This window comes from Capsella rubella, unplaced genomic scaffold (assembly GCF_000375325.1).
Source record: "Capsella rubella cultivar Monte Gargano unplaced genomic scaffold, Caprub1_0 scaffold_1, whole genome shotgun sequence".
Taxonomy (NCBI): domain Eukaryota; kingdom Viridiplantae; phylum Streptophyta; class Magnoliopsida; order Brassicales; family Brassicaceae; genus Capsella; species Capsella rubella.
Genome location: NW_006238923.1, coordinates 3,831,907 through 3,845,771, shown reverse-complemented (window position 1 = coordinate 3,845,771; position 13,865 = coordinate 3,831,907). Strand labels below are relative to the sequence as shown.

Sequence of the window (13,865 nt, the reverse complement as noted above, 5' to 3'; positions counted from 1 at the left end):
TATTTGATTTAGAACTTGTTGAGTGATGAAGATTTTATAAATCTTAGTATGAAACCCAAAGAAAACTATACTACCTATGGAAAATTGTAATAATAAATTAATGATATGAACTAATTATAGATAAAGAAAACATTACTATATGTATAAAAGATATCCTTCTTTTGGGCTATTTGTGTGTTGTTGTTGATGATGTCTCTTGACTTCCCTTATGCTTTACTCTGTGATTACTACTACCACGCCTCAATCTTCTGTTATTACCGTTACTCTTCCTTTTCGTCATCGAGCTTGATGCCGCAGACGGATCGATCCAGTTCTTGTCTTCTTCAACCGCTTTGTTCCATCGTTCTTTAAAAGTTTGAAGCTCCCATGTCGATTGTCTCCTTATCTACTTGTTCCATCAAACCATACAAACACTACGATGCTAAGTTTTCCCCTGTCTAGTGAAGACATAACGAAAAAAGAATCTGATCGTCTGCTAACTCACCTCGGTTCTTGAATCAAAGGTTATGTGGCCTTGTCTCTTGAAATATCGACGAAGAAGATTATCATAAAGGTGAGTCATGAGTGAGTTCTTTTTTAAGTTTTAGATCGAAAGAAATGGAAACGGACGATAAGACTTACCTTGGTCCCAACATTACGACTTGTGGTCTGCGAGTATTACAAAGCAAGGGTTATTGTTTGGGTCATACGGATCAGAACAAGTGGTTTCTGTATCAGTTCCTAAAGATTATACCTTCTTTTCAGGATGAACACTTTCACCTAAAGTTTGAATGCCTTGATGAAAGATATACTCGCTATCCACAATCCCTACATTTTTCGTCCGGTCTCCCTACAACATTCAGACCGGATCATGGATTAAAAGACAACAGGATTGAAAAGGTCATATGATGCATATTCCAGAATTAGAACTGAGAGTTAGAGCTACAAAACAAGGACTAGTTTGTTCATTGCAAAAATATCATTGGTTACATAAAAATCCTGAATGAGACTGTGGTTTGTGAAGAAAACAAGATTACCTGTGCGCAATACCCGAGTTTCATATCCATTCCCCATCCATGAACCAAATCATTCTACAAAAACCAAAAGCAAGAATGTCCCACAAATGAAAATTTTACTAAAGGGTCAGTTAGTTTCTAGATAAACAACTGCAGGTGAAAACTTACCTGTATAAGATTCCAAGTGCAAAACCAAGCGGCTTTCGAAAACACCGGAGCCATTCCTTCAACGAATCTAAAAACAGAGAACCAGAGCAAACTGTATCAGTATCTATATAGCCAACAACTCCAAGTAATTATTCCATTGCCAGCCAAACCATTACCCTGTACAAGGAGGATCTGCACTCGAATTAGAACACCTTTTAGTGCCTCTCTTGATGTAAACTCTCCTGCGTTTTTTGACATCATGTTGATGATAAGTACCAAATGCATTGAAAACAAAAAGAACCACACCACTCTCCTAATGAATGTTTTTAAACCTATGAAACTTTTTTGTTCTAGAACGGAGTGTGATCTTATGGTGTATTTCAGTTGAGTTATGATCCAAAGCCGGCTGAGATATCTCCAGTCCCACTGATTTAACTATCTTCAGATATCTGCAGAATATAGTGTCACTTAGCTTTGTGACACTCATGATTCCTTGTAGTAAAAGGACTGAAGTAGGTTATGGAAACACAAATGTAACCTCTCTGGATTGAAGTTCTCTACACCAAGATCCTCGTCCCAAAGAAATATATAATCATAAATAGATACAACGTCCGGATGGAGAAATCGCTTGGCAAACCACCTAAAAATCAATAGAGGAGAATTCATAAACCAATGTTACAAAGTTGAATATCGATACAAATGAGGATGCGCTAACACTCTACCATCAACTAGTTATTGTCCGATATAAGTTGATAACACAAGTTGAAGCAGAACAAGTGAAGATACGGAATGAGGAAGGTACCTACCATTTAGTCTGGTTTTGTGCAACTATGTGTATGGCTTTTGAACTCCACTCTAGATCCCGCCATTTATCCATATTTCCATCGTAATGGAAAAGAACAATCGTGAAATTCGCCGGAAGAAACTGAGACACAAGAGCTTTAAGTTAAAACGAAATCTCTGTATGTTCTTCAATGCTTAGGATTAGGATCAACTCAAGCAGAAATTGCAATACCTTCTTTACAATAGCGTTAACATTACCCTTTTGCTTAATTCCTACGGATATTGCCAACAAGTTACGGTTAGTCATTTCCACACCCTGTGTTAATAATCACAACAAAAACATCAGAAACTCCACTAGCTACAGAGAGGTCTTCTATCATATATTCTGCGGTTTTTGGTGCCTCTAACCTTTGACCTCAGACTACTTCTTGACCAGAGAGGCTTTAGTTCAAGATCTGATCTAGGCTCTATGATTCCACGAGGCAAGCCTTTTAATTTATCGTTAACTGCTTCAGATTCCTGAACACCATCCAACGCGTGAACTTCACATCTTCAACCCGGTAAATACACAACAAATCAAGAATGGAGAAGACGAACAATGTTACCTTTGCCATGTCAAAAGGATAATCTGTTTCTTCTATCTGAACAGTAGAAGTAAGAAAAAGAGTTAGCTTATCAAAAAATCAATGGCAAACATCCAAAGACATGAATCCAAATGAGTTGGAGTTCCAAGAGTTACCTCTGTTTGTTCAAACTGAATATTTGTGGTTTTATACCAAAAGATCAAAAGAGCTGTACACATGAGAGCCAAGAAGGGCTTCATTTTCCACCCGGATTTACTCTGAAATGTTACCAAGATTCAAAGCTACAGTTAGTCGAAGCATCATGTAACAATCAGGAACATAATCTGAGGTTATATGATGTAAAAGAACAGCTTATACCACTTCTTGAGTATTGGTTCTTTTCTTAACAAGTGACTTCAATGATTTGATCGACTTCATAGACGGCAAACCATGTTCCATAATCTATCCTGGTACAGAATCAAACCAAATTCAACCTAAAGACTAATAATTTATGCAGGGAATTTGAAAATCATTTAAGAAATCAGAAAAATCACCAGACTCCACACTGACTTTGTGTTCTCCCAAGAACAGAGAACAAGAGAGAGACCTCACTGGTCACTAAATCTCGATTTTAAAAGACCATGCATGTGACTCTTATCTCAGTCTGAATAAAACACAAGAAAAGTAATCAATTTTAGAACAAACATTACAAAAGAGAACACTACTGACAACACTTAGCAAAACACAAACAAAAGCACACAATAATTAAAACTTTTACAAGACAGAAAAGAAAAAGAGAAAAAAAAAAAAACAGAAGCGGCAAGTTTGTAACAGCAACAAGAGATGGCTTCTCTGAGGTTTGTTGTACTACTACCTGACCTAAGAAGACGACGAACCACCTGGGGACCCCAGAAAACGAAACGGCTATGCAAAAAAAAATTTAAGAAGAGGAAATACAATAAACGATGAAGAAAAAAGAAATTTAGTAATTTCTTAATTGTATTAGATCTAAACAGAGTAATTTACTCGAGGATTTTAAAAAGCTTCTCATTGATTGCAAAAATTTATTGACAAGAAAAGTTATTAAAATTCAAAACTTCTCTCTATCTCTTTGTGTACGAGAGAGAATACAGAGAAACACAGTCTGGTTCTAATATATTAAATCGGGCAAAGGTGAATGATGGAACTAATAGTAATGGTGGTGGTGGTGAAATCAAAGATTTGTCAGAAAGATAGGATCTTTTAAGTTACAGGAGACACAAATTTAGAGACCCTAGAAAACAAATTTTGGAACAGAGGAGAAGAAATTTCAGAAAACCTGAAGCATGCAGAATCACTGTGTAATGAAAAGTCGACAGACAAGACAAGCTCGAGAAGAAAGAGAGAAGAAGAGTTTTATTTATAATTTTGTGTTTACTTTGCATGAAACTTAGGGGATTGATTTTTTTTCTTTATAGGCACGATGATTCGTTTCTATAATCTATCGATCTATTGATACGAAACGAAACTAAACCTAATTAACAGATTTTTTTTCTACTTTTATGAATCGGGTTAAAAACAACAACAACAACATAATCAAATAATAACAAGATGATTAAAAGGTATATAAATAAAAAGTAGAAATATATATGCAAAAAGAAAAAATCTTTTAGAAAGTTAGCAGGGCGACTCGTGTCCTAATGTCAAATACTTTACAAGGTTGACAACAAATAAATAAATAAGATAAGAAGATATATTTTTGGATTCTTCTCCACCTAATACTTGGAGACTTTTTCTATACTCTTTATTTTATTTCCATCATAATCAATTATTTATGATGTTTTAGCCAAAAAACTTGGTATATTTTTATTTTATTTTTGCAATATAAAGAAATTATTATTTTACTTTACAATTTTTTCATTGGTTAAATTGTGTTTTGTATAGATAATAAATCATATTTTACATTAAAAGAAAAGAAAAAGTGAATTGTTTTGTATTATCTATGTTTTAAAGATCAACAAAATGATATAGAGGGTATTTTATTATAAAAAATAAAAATAGTGGATTAAAAAGAAAAAAACAAACAAAGTCCATGTTTTGCGTTCTTCCATTAGTTTACCAATTACTTCTATTGAGACAAGAGTGTTTGTAGTTTTACTTCTTACGCAACTGCAAAACCCAATAAGTTTTACCAATTTTTTTTTTGTTCCTTTTCTTGATTTCTGCAACCATTGCGACTTGCTTATACGGTTGCTCTATAGTCGTCTATCCTATTAATTCTTGTTTACGTTTTGATTTTGTTTCTTTTTAAAATATGTTTTTGGTTTTTTTTGGCTTGATGCCTCATTCTGTTTAGATACTATTTAGATTCATTTATCTATCGAAATATTTTCTGTTCTAGTTGGATATTTTTTTTCGGTTTGATTATGACTATTGGATTTTATAAAGAAAATCTCTAAATTCTTAATAATGTTACGTTAAGATAAACACCACTCTAATATTAATTAGTTGACGTATCAACGCTTGGAATTATGATTTATATACTTACATATATTTGTTTGTTTGTACGTTTAACATATGATTTCAACATAGAAGGTAGCGTCAAATATCTAAACAAATATAAACAAAAATTGAAAATGAAAATCCCAAAACAGCAAAAGGGATAAAACGTTAAGACTTAATACTTGTCAAACGTGAGGAGTTAGTTTCTAACTTTTAGTTATAGTAAGGGAAAAATATAGAAGAACAAAGTTTGCAAGTCTTTCAAAGATATATATATACAGATGGTTGGTTAGCAGGTGACCTTTATTATAAAACTCATGTAAGACGTTAAAGATTTGAAGAAATCCCCAAAATAGTGAAAAGGTTAAGACTAATGTTTTCGAATAACCAAAAGTGTAAATGTTGTAAAGCGTTCGATTGATTAGAAGAATGTGCAACGGTATAAACTTGTTAATATACCAGCCTGTTAAGCAATTTAGTGAATTATAAACGCAAGGTGTCCCTCTTTTGTTACCAACTAGACAAAAGTATAATGGAAAATGACAGTATACAACACATAGGGAGTGGTTCGGTTAGAGCTACCACTTTGGCTGTCAATTGCGAGTTTTCATTTACTATATATATTCATGTTTTTGGTTTCATTAGACTTTTTCATATTTGGTTGTATCGGACCGAATAGACAATAGAGTTTCTCAAGTCTATCAAAAGTGATATTGTAGACACAAACCCATTAGGCATTGACACATCAGTTAGGAACTTAACTAAGAAATTACATCAATATGAGTTGCAGTTCCACGGTTTAACAACAAATCAAGAACTGAAGCTACTCAGGCCAAAAATGATTTACAACAACCATTAGCTTCCAAGTATTTCTTCTGGGACTACATAGTTCGATTTCGCAGAACTGCCTCTTTCTCTCTGATATATGAATCCACATACATACAAAAACCTCAGTGAGATTGCACACGAGAGACACAAGAAGCTTCTTTTGCAATGTACATTACAACAACTTGCCTAGCAGTTATATGACGATTACTGATGGTTTTGCCTGTGGTTATGGCTCTTGAAGAACTAGGTTTAGTTCTTGAGCCTTTCTTGTTATTAGACCGCCTCTTCTGTATTCAGACCCGAAGAAAAGAAAGCCAAAACAAAGGGAAATAAACAAAGAATCCGTCAAAATCTATCATCAACGGTTATATTCATAGGAAAGTTGATGAAAGCAGGATGCTTAGGATGTTTACCTTGCGAGAACTGGAAGAATCCTTTGAATCTTGTGCAATCCGGCAGAACATATTTGGCAGACTTCTAGCCTGCAATGTTGTGGTTTATTTCCTTTTCTTCGTAAATGAGAAATAATAAAGCAAACTACTTCTATTTCCAGAGAGTGGCGTGAACTCGAGTACCTTTCATCTGCATGAAGATCAACACCGACAACTCGTGGAGCTGAAACAGTTGAGCGTATAACTGTACCGAAGACTGCTACAAGCTTCAATAGCATATCCAAGGAGACATTTACCGGCCTGCACAATCATGTAGCTATGTCAAGACAACAATAAAACACATCACACATGATTGTCTTTAAGAATCTGTTTCTTTCCTTAATCATAAACTAGAGATGACTAATGAGTTTATCATTTGAACTGAAATGTTTATCAGAATTTTTTCATGGAATCATTACAGCTCAAACGCAGAAAACTATGGTCTAAAGTGGAATTATGATATAATTTGTTCACCTTTCTGTCCTGCTACCCAATAAGCTTGTGAGGACTGGGACCAATTGAGAAAACATATCCAAAGTGAGAATTTCTATTTTGTCGGTTAGAATACTGATCACATCTGCTTGAACCTGTCCCAGTATCTAGGAGTTAGCTTATCTAAACATCCAAACATCAAAGAAAAGAGTAATCTACTGCGAATCTGAAATACCCACAGACTGATCTGTCAGATTTTTCAATGCCCCTATCGCGCCTTTAACATCGCTACGCTCCCAAAAATGTCTTACAATCTGCATGTTGAGAAGTCCATTACTTGCAAATTAATACTATAACAAATAATGGTCAGGAGAAGAACAGAAAAGAAACAAGAATGCTTACTTGTAACTTTGCCAACCTTGATTGAAGAGTGCTTAAGAATTCATCATGACTTTGCATTAGAGTATCAATGATTTCACTATCATTCTCCCTCCCAGATATTTCAGGCTCTTCCTTCTGCACAAACCAAAACGTCAATTACGTCTGTAATGTATACAGTACTCTTTGAAGGAAAAAAATACTGCCACCCTAGTTGCTAAGGCTAAGCATTACAAAGTACCTGCGGTAAGTTGTCGCAAGCTTGTTGAATTTGTGCTACATGTGTCTCATCCAGCGCCATATCGGCCATCTGATCAATCACAGTGGGCGTAGCCAGCATTTGAGTTGGACTAACTCGGTGCCTGGATGCTATATGAGATGTCATGTTATCAGGTTGATTCAGTTTTGAGGGCATTACACGGGCTGGAGAAGTCCTAGATGAGCGTGTTAATGTTACAGGACACTCATGAGATGTCATGTCCATTCCCTGACTGAGTGACACACGTTTTACTCGTGCTGAAGAAGTCCTGCCTGGTCGTCTTGATGTTACAGAAGCCTCATTAGATGCGATTTGTGCCGCCTGATTGAATGTCACAGGCAATCTCCGGGCTGGAGAAGTTCTAGATTGTTGTGTTAATGTTACAGAACGCTCATCATAGGTTACAGTAGTAGCTTGGTTGATTATCACAGGCATCACTGGAACAGAAGAAGTCCTAGCTGGTTGTGTTAAAGGAGGCTCATCAGATGTCATGTTACTATCTTGATTGAGCACGATAGGCATCACTCTGGCTGGAGTACTCCTAGCTCGCCGTGTTGATATTATAGGAGTTTCTCCTGTCTGTCTTGATATCTTCCGTGGATCTTCCTGCCCCGAATTAGTGTTCTGAGTTATTGTTGAACTGGCTGCTTCCATATGAGTAAGTTTTTCTCCTCTCTCAAACCTCTCAACCAATGAGCGTGTCCTCCCTGAGACAACTTTTACTGCAAACATAGCAATTTCAATTTTTAAGGAAACTATAATCAACAAACTTAAATGTTACCAAAGATAGACATAGTTTTGAACTCCTAACCTCCTCCAACAATATTCATTGGATTCAGTTCTCTGCTGCCTCCAGGGTATACAGTGTCTACATTAACGAAATTATAAACCAGCCAATTACTAATTAATTGTGGTCTCAAAACCAAGTGAACCATAAAAGACTACAGATGATGAACAATGTGAGGTAAGATTTAGGAGTATATAAAAAAAAAAAATTGTAGCAACCAAATATAAGCCAAAGAATCGTCTGCTGTTTTATTTATCCTTCTCTAAAATTATTTCACATTGTAGCTAAAGAATATATGTCTTTTGGCATAATAGACTGTTTTTTTATAACACGCCTATTTAGCAGAGTGCAAGACACAAAGCCAGTCACACAAGTTGCATAAGTTTTTCTATTGACTGTCTTAGCAAAAAATGCCAAAAATTAGTCAGAACTTACCTTTCTGTTCGTCACCAGTTTTTTCTGGCAAGAAAACTCTTTCTGTTTTGCTGGAAATGTTCTGGTTATTGATGTCCTCTCTAAATAAGTTTCTACCTGTTGGCAAGTCTACGCCTCTTGAGTAATCCAACCCATCTTTGTTGTTGCCAAAAGTCTCAGAATCAATAGACATTGCTCGTCTTGACTCATTGCACTGATTATTTGATGATCTCTGTACACGAGGTGGTTTATGCAGCATACCTGAGGCAAGATTGCAGGGATATTGTAATAAATTAAATATCTGAAAGCTAAAGTTTAATGTAAGTAAAGTGTCAGAACAGGGGAACCTACGATTCGCTTCATCAGTTCGTGGTTCAGATGATAAAACTTTTTCAAACTTGTCTGTCATACCCTTGATGGTAGCCTCTTCCGCATCAAATGGTTTACTACCACTCTGTTCTGAAAGGAACACATTTTGAGTGTGCGGCTCTGCTTCAACATCCAATCCACTGTTCTTCCGAGTTTCAAACTGAACAACCGCCGACTGCTTTGAATCTTCAAACTTTTCTCGAGTCTTTTTTACATGAGCTGGTTTTAGCAACATACCCGATTTTGTTCTTGAGAAACTGATAGATTCCCTTCCTGAATGAGAAGGTTCTTCTCCATTATCACTATCCCGCGATACGACAGTATGCATACTAGAATACTTATCCCCTGCTTGTCCAAAATTTGTTGCATTCTGCTTCTTGCTCGCCATATTAGAGATTTTTCCTAGTTCCAAAGGCAATGCCGGTTTCAGAGATCCTGGATTTTGCGCAACATTTATATTTCCGCCTGTGGCTTTAAATGAAGAGAGTTAAATTAGACCAGGGATAAGCACAGATAAGTGAATGCCTCAGAAAAAAAAATATGTTAATCTGGCAGACATCAAAGCCAAAAACTGACATCCCCCAAGTATTGTCTAAGACTATTTTGTTTCATGCAGTAAGGAATACTGCGATTTGCTTTTTTTTTTACTCATTTATGTCAATACTAACTAAATTTAGGTATAAACATAAAGGTTCACGGCAATATATTGTGACAACATGATTTAAGTCTACATACCTTTTTCTGTTGCTGATCACATAAGTTCATACTACAGTAGCAATGGTCTACATTGGCAAAAACTTCTGACTAAGTCAAATAATTTTTTCAATCATTCATCCAAGTGCCAAGATAGCAACTAAATAACCCTCTTATATCAGATGTGATTTATACTGGCAGATAAAGGCGTAGCATTGATCTGGCATACCACACTTGAAAGGACATAAACAGAAAAACAAAATTAACTTTCACTCACAGTCAACGTATATGTTTTTGATCTCTCGTGTCTCATAATCTGGTGATGAACTGCACCTTGGGCCACTTCCCATTCTCTCAGAGGACTGATCATCCAAGACACTGAATCTTTTCACCATGCATCCATTATTATCCTCACATCCAGCTCCATATGGTTCAAGTTGCTGCTTACACCGAAAGGAAAAGGAAATGCACACATACTTTTTAAGACATCCAAATTTCTTATTTCACGCTAGGTATGGACAATCACATAGGTTACACACCGATATTTCTGAGACCCAAATCCCAACAGAATTTCGGTAATATGAACAACCAATGAACTTTCCTCCATTGATGCAGAAGTCACCAAGTGTTGACCATCCCATATCGACACCATCCTGGCAAATCACTGGTTCCCATGAATAAACCTGCATTATGAGCATGAACTTATGATATTAATGTTTGACTCTGGAGTGGACATCATCTAATTTGTATAGTTGATCACTAAGACAATCAAAACCTTCAAGCCATCATCCAATCCACAGAAAAGAGTTTGTCCATCTGGATGAAACGTGATTGCACGAACTCCAGTAGCCTGTGAAACAAAGGACATCACATGCCAGAAAGAAAGTTAAAAATAGTGCACGTAAAACTAAGTCTTATGGGAGGACTGTAAAGTGAACACAATGCTAAAAAAAGACAGGACAGAATAATAACAAAACACAAGGGTGGGTACCTCTGGTCTAGTAGATCCAATCAGTTCAAACGTTTCCAAATCCCAGAATTTCACAGTCCCGTCAGCAGAACCTGAATATGAAAGGGAAGTATATGAAGTCAGGAGACCTCAAAACAAATCTTGTGGATGTAAAACGGAAAATTATCAATTAATTGAAAGCTTCCACCAATTAACCCCTAAAACAGTAAAACGCATGAAAAGAAAAGCCAAAAAAAACTCACACCTGTGGCTAGGAGAAACTCAAGCGGATGGAAGTCTAGTGAACGGATAGGTCCTTCATGAAATTTAAACTCATGCAAGAGCTTTCCAGCAGTCAAATCCCATACCTATTGAGTACAATAAAGAGTACATTGCTATAAGAATAATCATAAGTGAACAAAACAATGCACAAGCTCCACTTGTTGCTCTTACCTTTACAACGTTGTCAAGTCCTCCAGACACTACCCAACGACCATCAGGACTAAATTTGATAGTGGTAATGCCACGAGTATGACCCTTGTACGTTTGGATGCATCCCTTCTTTCTGGTATCCCAAACCCTTAGATTTGTGTCACTGGATCCCGAAGCAAGAAAGTCACCAAATGGATGAAACTCAACAGCACAACAATTGGATCTGTGTCCAGTAAAAGCTCGAACCACTACACTTAAAGAGCAAGAATGAATATATTAGGCCTCATTATTTGGAAACTAACCATCAATCACAGGACTTACAACTCCCAATGCCTCTAATATAATATAGGGGTAATAAACGAGAAGAGAATTCAATCAGCTTACTCTTTGCTTCTTGTAGATCCCACAGCTTTATCAAACCTGAAGAAGCTCCAGCTAGCACCAAAACTTCTGCCGAGTTAAAAGCTAATGAGTCAACCGGGCTTGTATGCCCACAAAGACTCTGCCAACAACACGGGAAAGAAAATATCATCATTGTTCTACCAAGAGAAACAAGAGCACAAGTTATTCCATGTTTAAGACCAAGAGACACCACAATTTTGACAAAATACTGAGCATTTTCAAAAACATCTGCTAAATCTAGCTGAGATAGCTATAGTAATGGCTTTAAAAGGTTAAAAAGTTAAAAGCTTTTAAAAGGAAGATTACAAAGGAAGACCAACGAGGAGGAAGATATTAGAAAAGAGAGAAATGTGAAAAGATACCATAAGCGAAGTGGTTTTGCCGATGGACCAAAGGTTGACCTTATAATCATCTCCACCGGTTAGAAGGAGCCGTGATGTCTTCTTTCCGATACTTAGACAATTCACATTTCCGGAATGTGCCACAAACTCCTCTAATATCCAAAATCAAAGTCAAGAACAAACCAATGTAGCTATATCACAGACAAATCATATCAAGACAAACAGAGAAAATCCAAAAGTAACGTCTCTCTTTGTCTTCTATCATCTGATCTCGGTTTGGTTTTGAGATGACAGAGCTAGAAATCATAACCCAGGAGCAGAAATATCATTGAAAAGATTCAAACTTTGTCATATAACAATTTACCAAAAAGGGAACACAAAACCCCACCACCAAATGCAGATAAACCCTAATGCTACAGTGATATAATTACCGCAAATTCCCTTATTAAAGTTAAGAGGTGAAAATAATCAAAAATGTAAGCTAAAGTTTGTTTCTTTTTTGTATTCAGGTTCTAATAACTTTTAGTATAAGGATACGCAGCTTATAACCACGATTCGCCATGTTTCTAGTCGATTTCAGTAGATTCATACGACGATTGCATAGGAAGAGGAAGAAGAAGCTTAGACTAAAATCTCCAGCCTTGGTTTCGTAGCTGGGAACCAAAGTAAAAATAAATTCAAATGTGACTAGACGACAACAATACAGAGTTCAAAATTTCTCGGAGATTCAAAAAAAGAAGAAAAAAATAGAAACTTGAGACAAGAGAGATTACTTCCTGCTAAGATTGAAACTAAAGCAGAGCTTTGGAAGCAAAAGAATGAGATTATTTTTGAAAGAGTGGCACGAGCAGACGAAAAAACAGAGACGAGAGTTTAGATTTTTTTTAAAAAGGTAAAGGGAAGAACTTTTCTTTCGACCTTTATCAGAATCTGTCATTTTCAATTTCAGTTTTTAAAAAACATTTTCCGGTTGTTGTGGTTTTATTTTATTTTATTTATTTGCGTCATTGATTATATTGGTTGAAAATTTCAAGAGTATCGGAATGACGAAAATATCCTTCATTTGTCATACTAATCGTATTTAACTATTTAGAAAGCTGCTTAATTATCAACATTATTACCTTATTACAAAAAAAAACTAAAAAATAAAGCACTAACAGAAATCAAATGACTCATGTAAAATATATAGTTTTTATCCATGATCGAGTCTAACAGGAAAAGACAAATGTGAATAAATATTTTCGGTAAGTCATTACTGGCTAATCGCAATATATGATTAGATTAACCCTAATTTTTTTCTTAAGATGTCAGTCAATCACAGTTTGATTGAAACGAACAAAATTAATAATACTCGTCAACTACAACGATCGATCTCATAATTAAGATTGAATGTATCAGTCATACCAGCTCTATAACATTGAACAATATATCTACAACTAGATCACTACCATACCGGTCTATGCGTATGATTTGCATACACGTTATTGATTTTGTATACACATCTGAAAAAATCAATTATCTACGTTTGGTTGTGGATATATAATTGATCGCTTTATAAACTAATGTAGCTCGATCACCTTGTTATCGAAGTTTATCATGTTTTTATACAGTTTATACATGTGTTTGTGTTTAAACGTTCAATATAATGTTCAAACTTTTCTTGTCGACTGTGTTATTATAATCAAAGTAATGTTTTTAAATGTTAATATGAAAACAGTTAAGCAAACACTGACTAATATTGGGTTGACAAAGAAAAAACAAAAACACAAAATCGAGGAAATGAATCGTGGTTAGTAAATTTATATTGGTGTGGGGATCAAAGTTGAGCTTCTGGTTGGTATGATCTGTAGCATTTGCTTTATATATTGTATTAAATTGAATTGGTTCGTTAAAAATGGTTAGTGTGTGGTTGTATTAATTTGTTTCTTTTTCGGACATAACCACAACATGATCTAGAAGTGCTTCCCATGTTTAAAGCTTTCTTGTACAAAATGGGTCAATCTCAATCAACAACTTTATTTGGTGGCATGTAAAAAAAAAAGAAAAAAAAAGAAAAACAGATCAGTTATTTCTATAAGAAATGGTTGGTACTTAATTCTACGGATTGATTGACATAAAAACTGAAATTAACTCAAACCAAACTTTCGATTTCTCAGATGTTGTCTGTAAATTATTCCATGG

The 13,865-nt window shown here is 35.4% G+C and overlaps 2 protein-coding genes across 3 annotated transcripts; both read right to left on the bottom strand.

The window, feature by feature from the left end:
• Positions 1-49: 49 nt before the first annotated feature.
• LOC17899590 lies at positions 50-4,041 on the bottom strand. Of its 2 annotated transcripts, XM_006307494.2 has the most exons (17): positions 3,807-4,041; positions 3,043-3,152; positions 2,867-2,955; positions 2,665-2,766; positions 2,531-2,566; positions 2,334-2,444; positions 2,158-2,241; positions 1,949-2,067; positions 1,681-1,782; positions 1,475-1,591; positions 1,319-1,384; positions 1,164-1,230; positions 1,017-1,070; positions 734-829; positions 622-648; positions 485-520; positions 50-385 (listed from the first exon to the last, which is right to left on the bottom strand). In XM_006307494.2, exons 3-17 carry the CDS (start codon positions 2,945-2,947, stop codon positions 167-169), a joined length of 1,317 nt encoding a protein of 438 aa, XP_006307556.1. In that variant the 5' UTR covers positions 2,948-2,955; positions 3,043-3,152; positions 3,807-4,041; the 3' UTR covers positions 50-166. The 2 variants fall into 2 exon arrangements, with proteins under 2 accessions (XP_006307556.1, XP_023633208.1); XM_023777440.1 differs by lacking the exon at positions 3,807-4,041 and having other exon boundaries at positions 2,867-2,950; positions 3,043-3,336.
• A 1,618-nt stretch (positions 4,042-5,659) lies between these two features.
• Positions 5,660-12,537, bottom strand: LOC17896699 (katanin p80 WD40 repeat-containing subunit B1 homolog). The gene is made up of 20 exons (XM_023789784.1): positions 12,458-12,537; positions 12,222-12,337; positions 11,706-11,836; positions 11,326-11,443; positions 10,963-11,189; positions 10,775-10,877; positions 10,552-10,622; positions 10,336-10,410; positions 10,100-10,243; positions 9,838-10,000; positions 8,850-9,332; positions 8,520-8,759; positions 8,109-8,165; positions 7,280-8,019; positions 7,063-7,176; positions 6,900-6,974; positions 6,703-6,815; positions 6,373-6,489; positions 6,211-6,279; positions 5,660-6,084 (listed from the first exon to the last, which is right to left on the bottom strand). The coding sequence occupies exons 2-20, from the start codon at positions 12,271-12,273 to the stop codon at positions 6,024-6,026; spliced, it is 3,153 nt and encodes a 1,050-aa protein (XP_023645552.1). The 5' UTR covers positions 12,274-12,337; positions 12,458-12,537; the 3' UTR covers positions 5,660-6,023.
• Between the last annotated feature and the right edge of the window lie 1,328 nt (positions 12,538-13,865).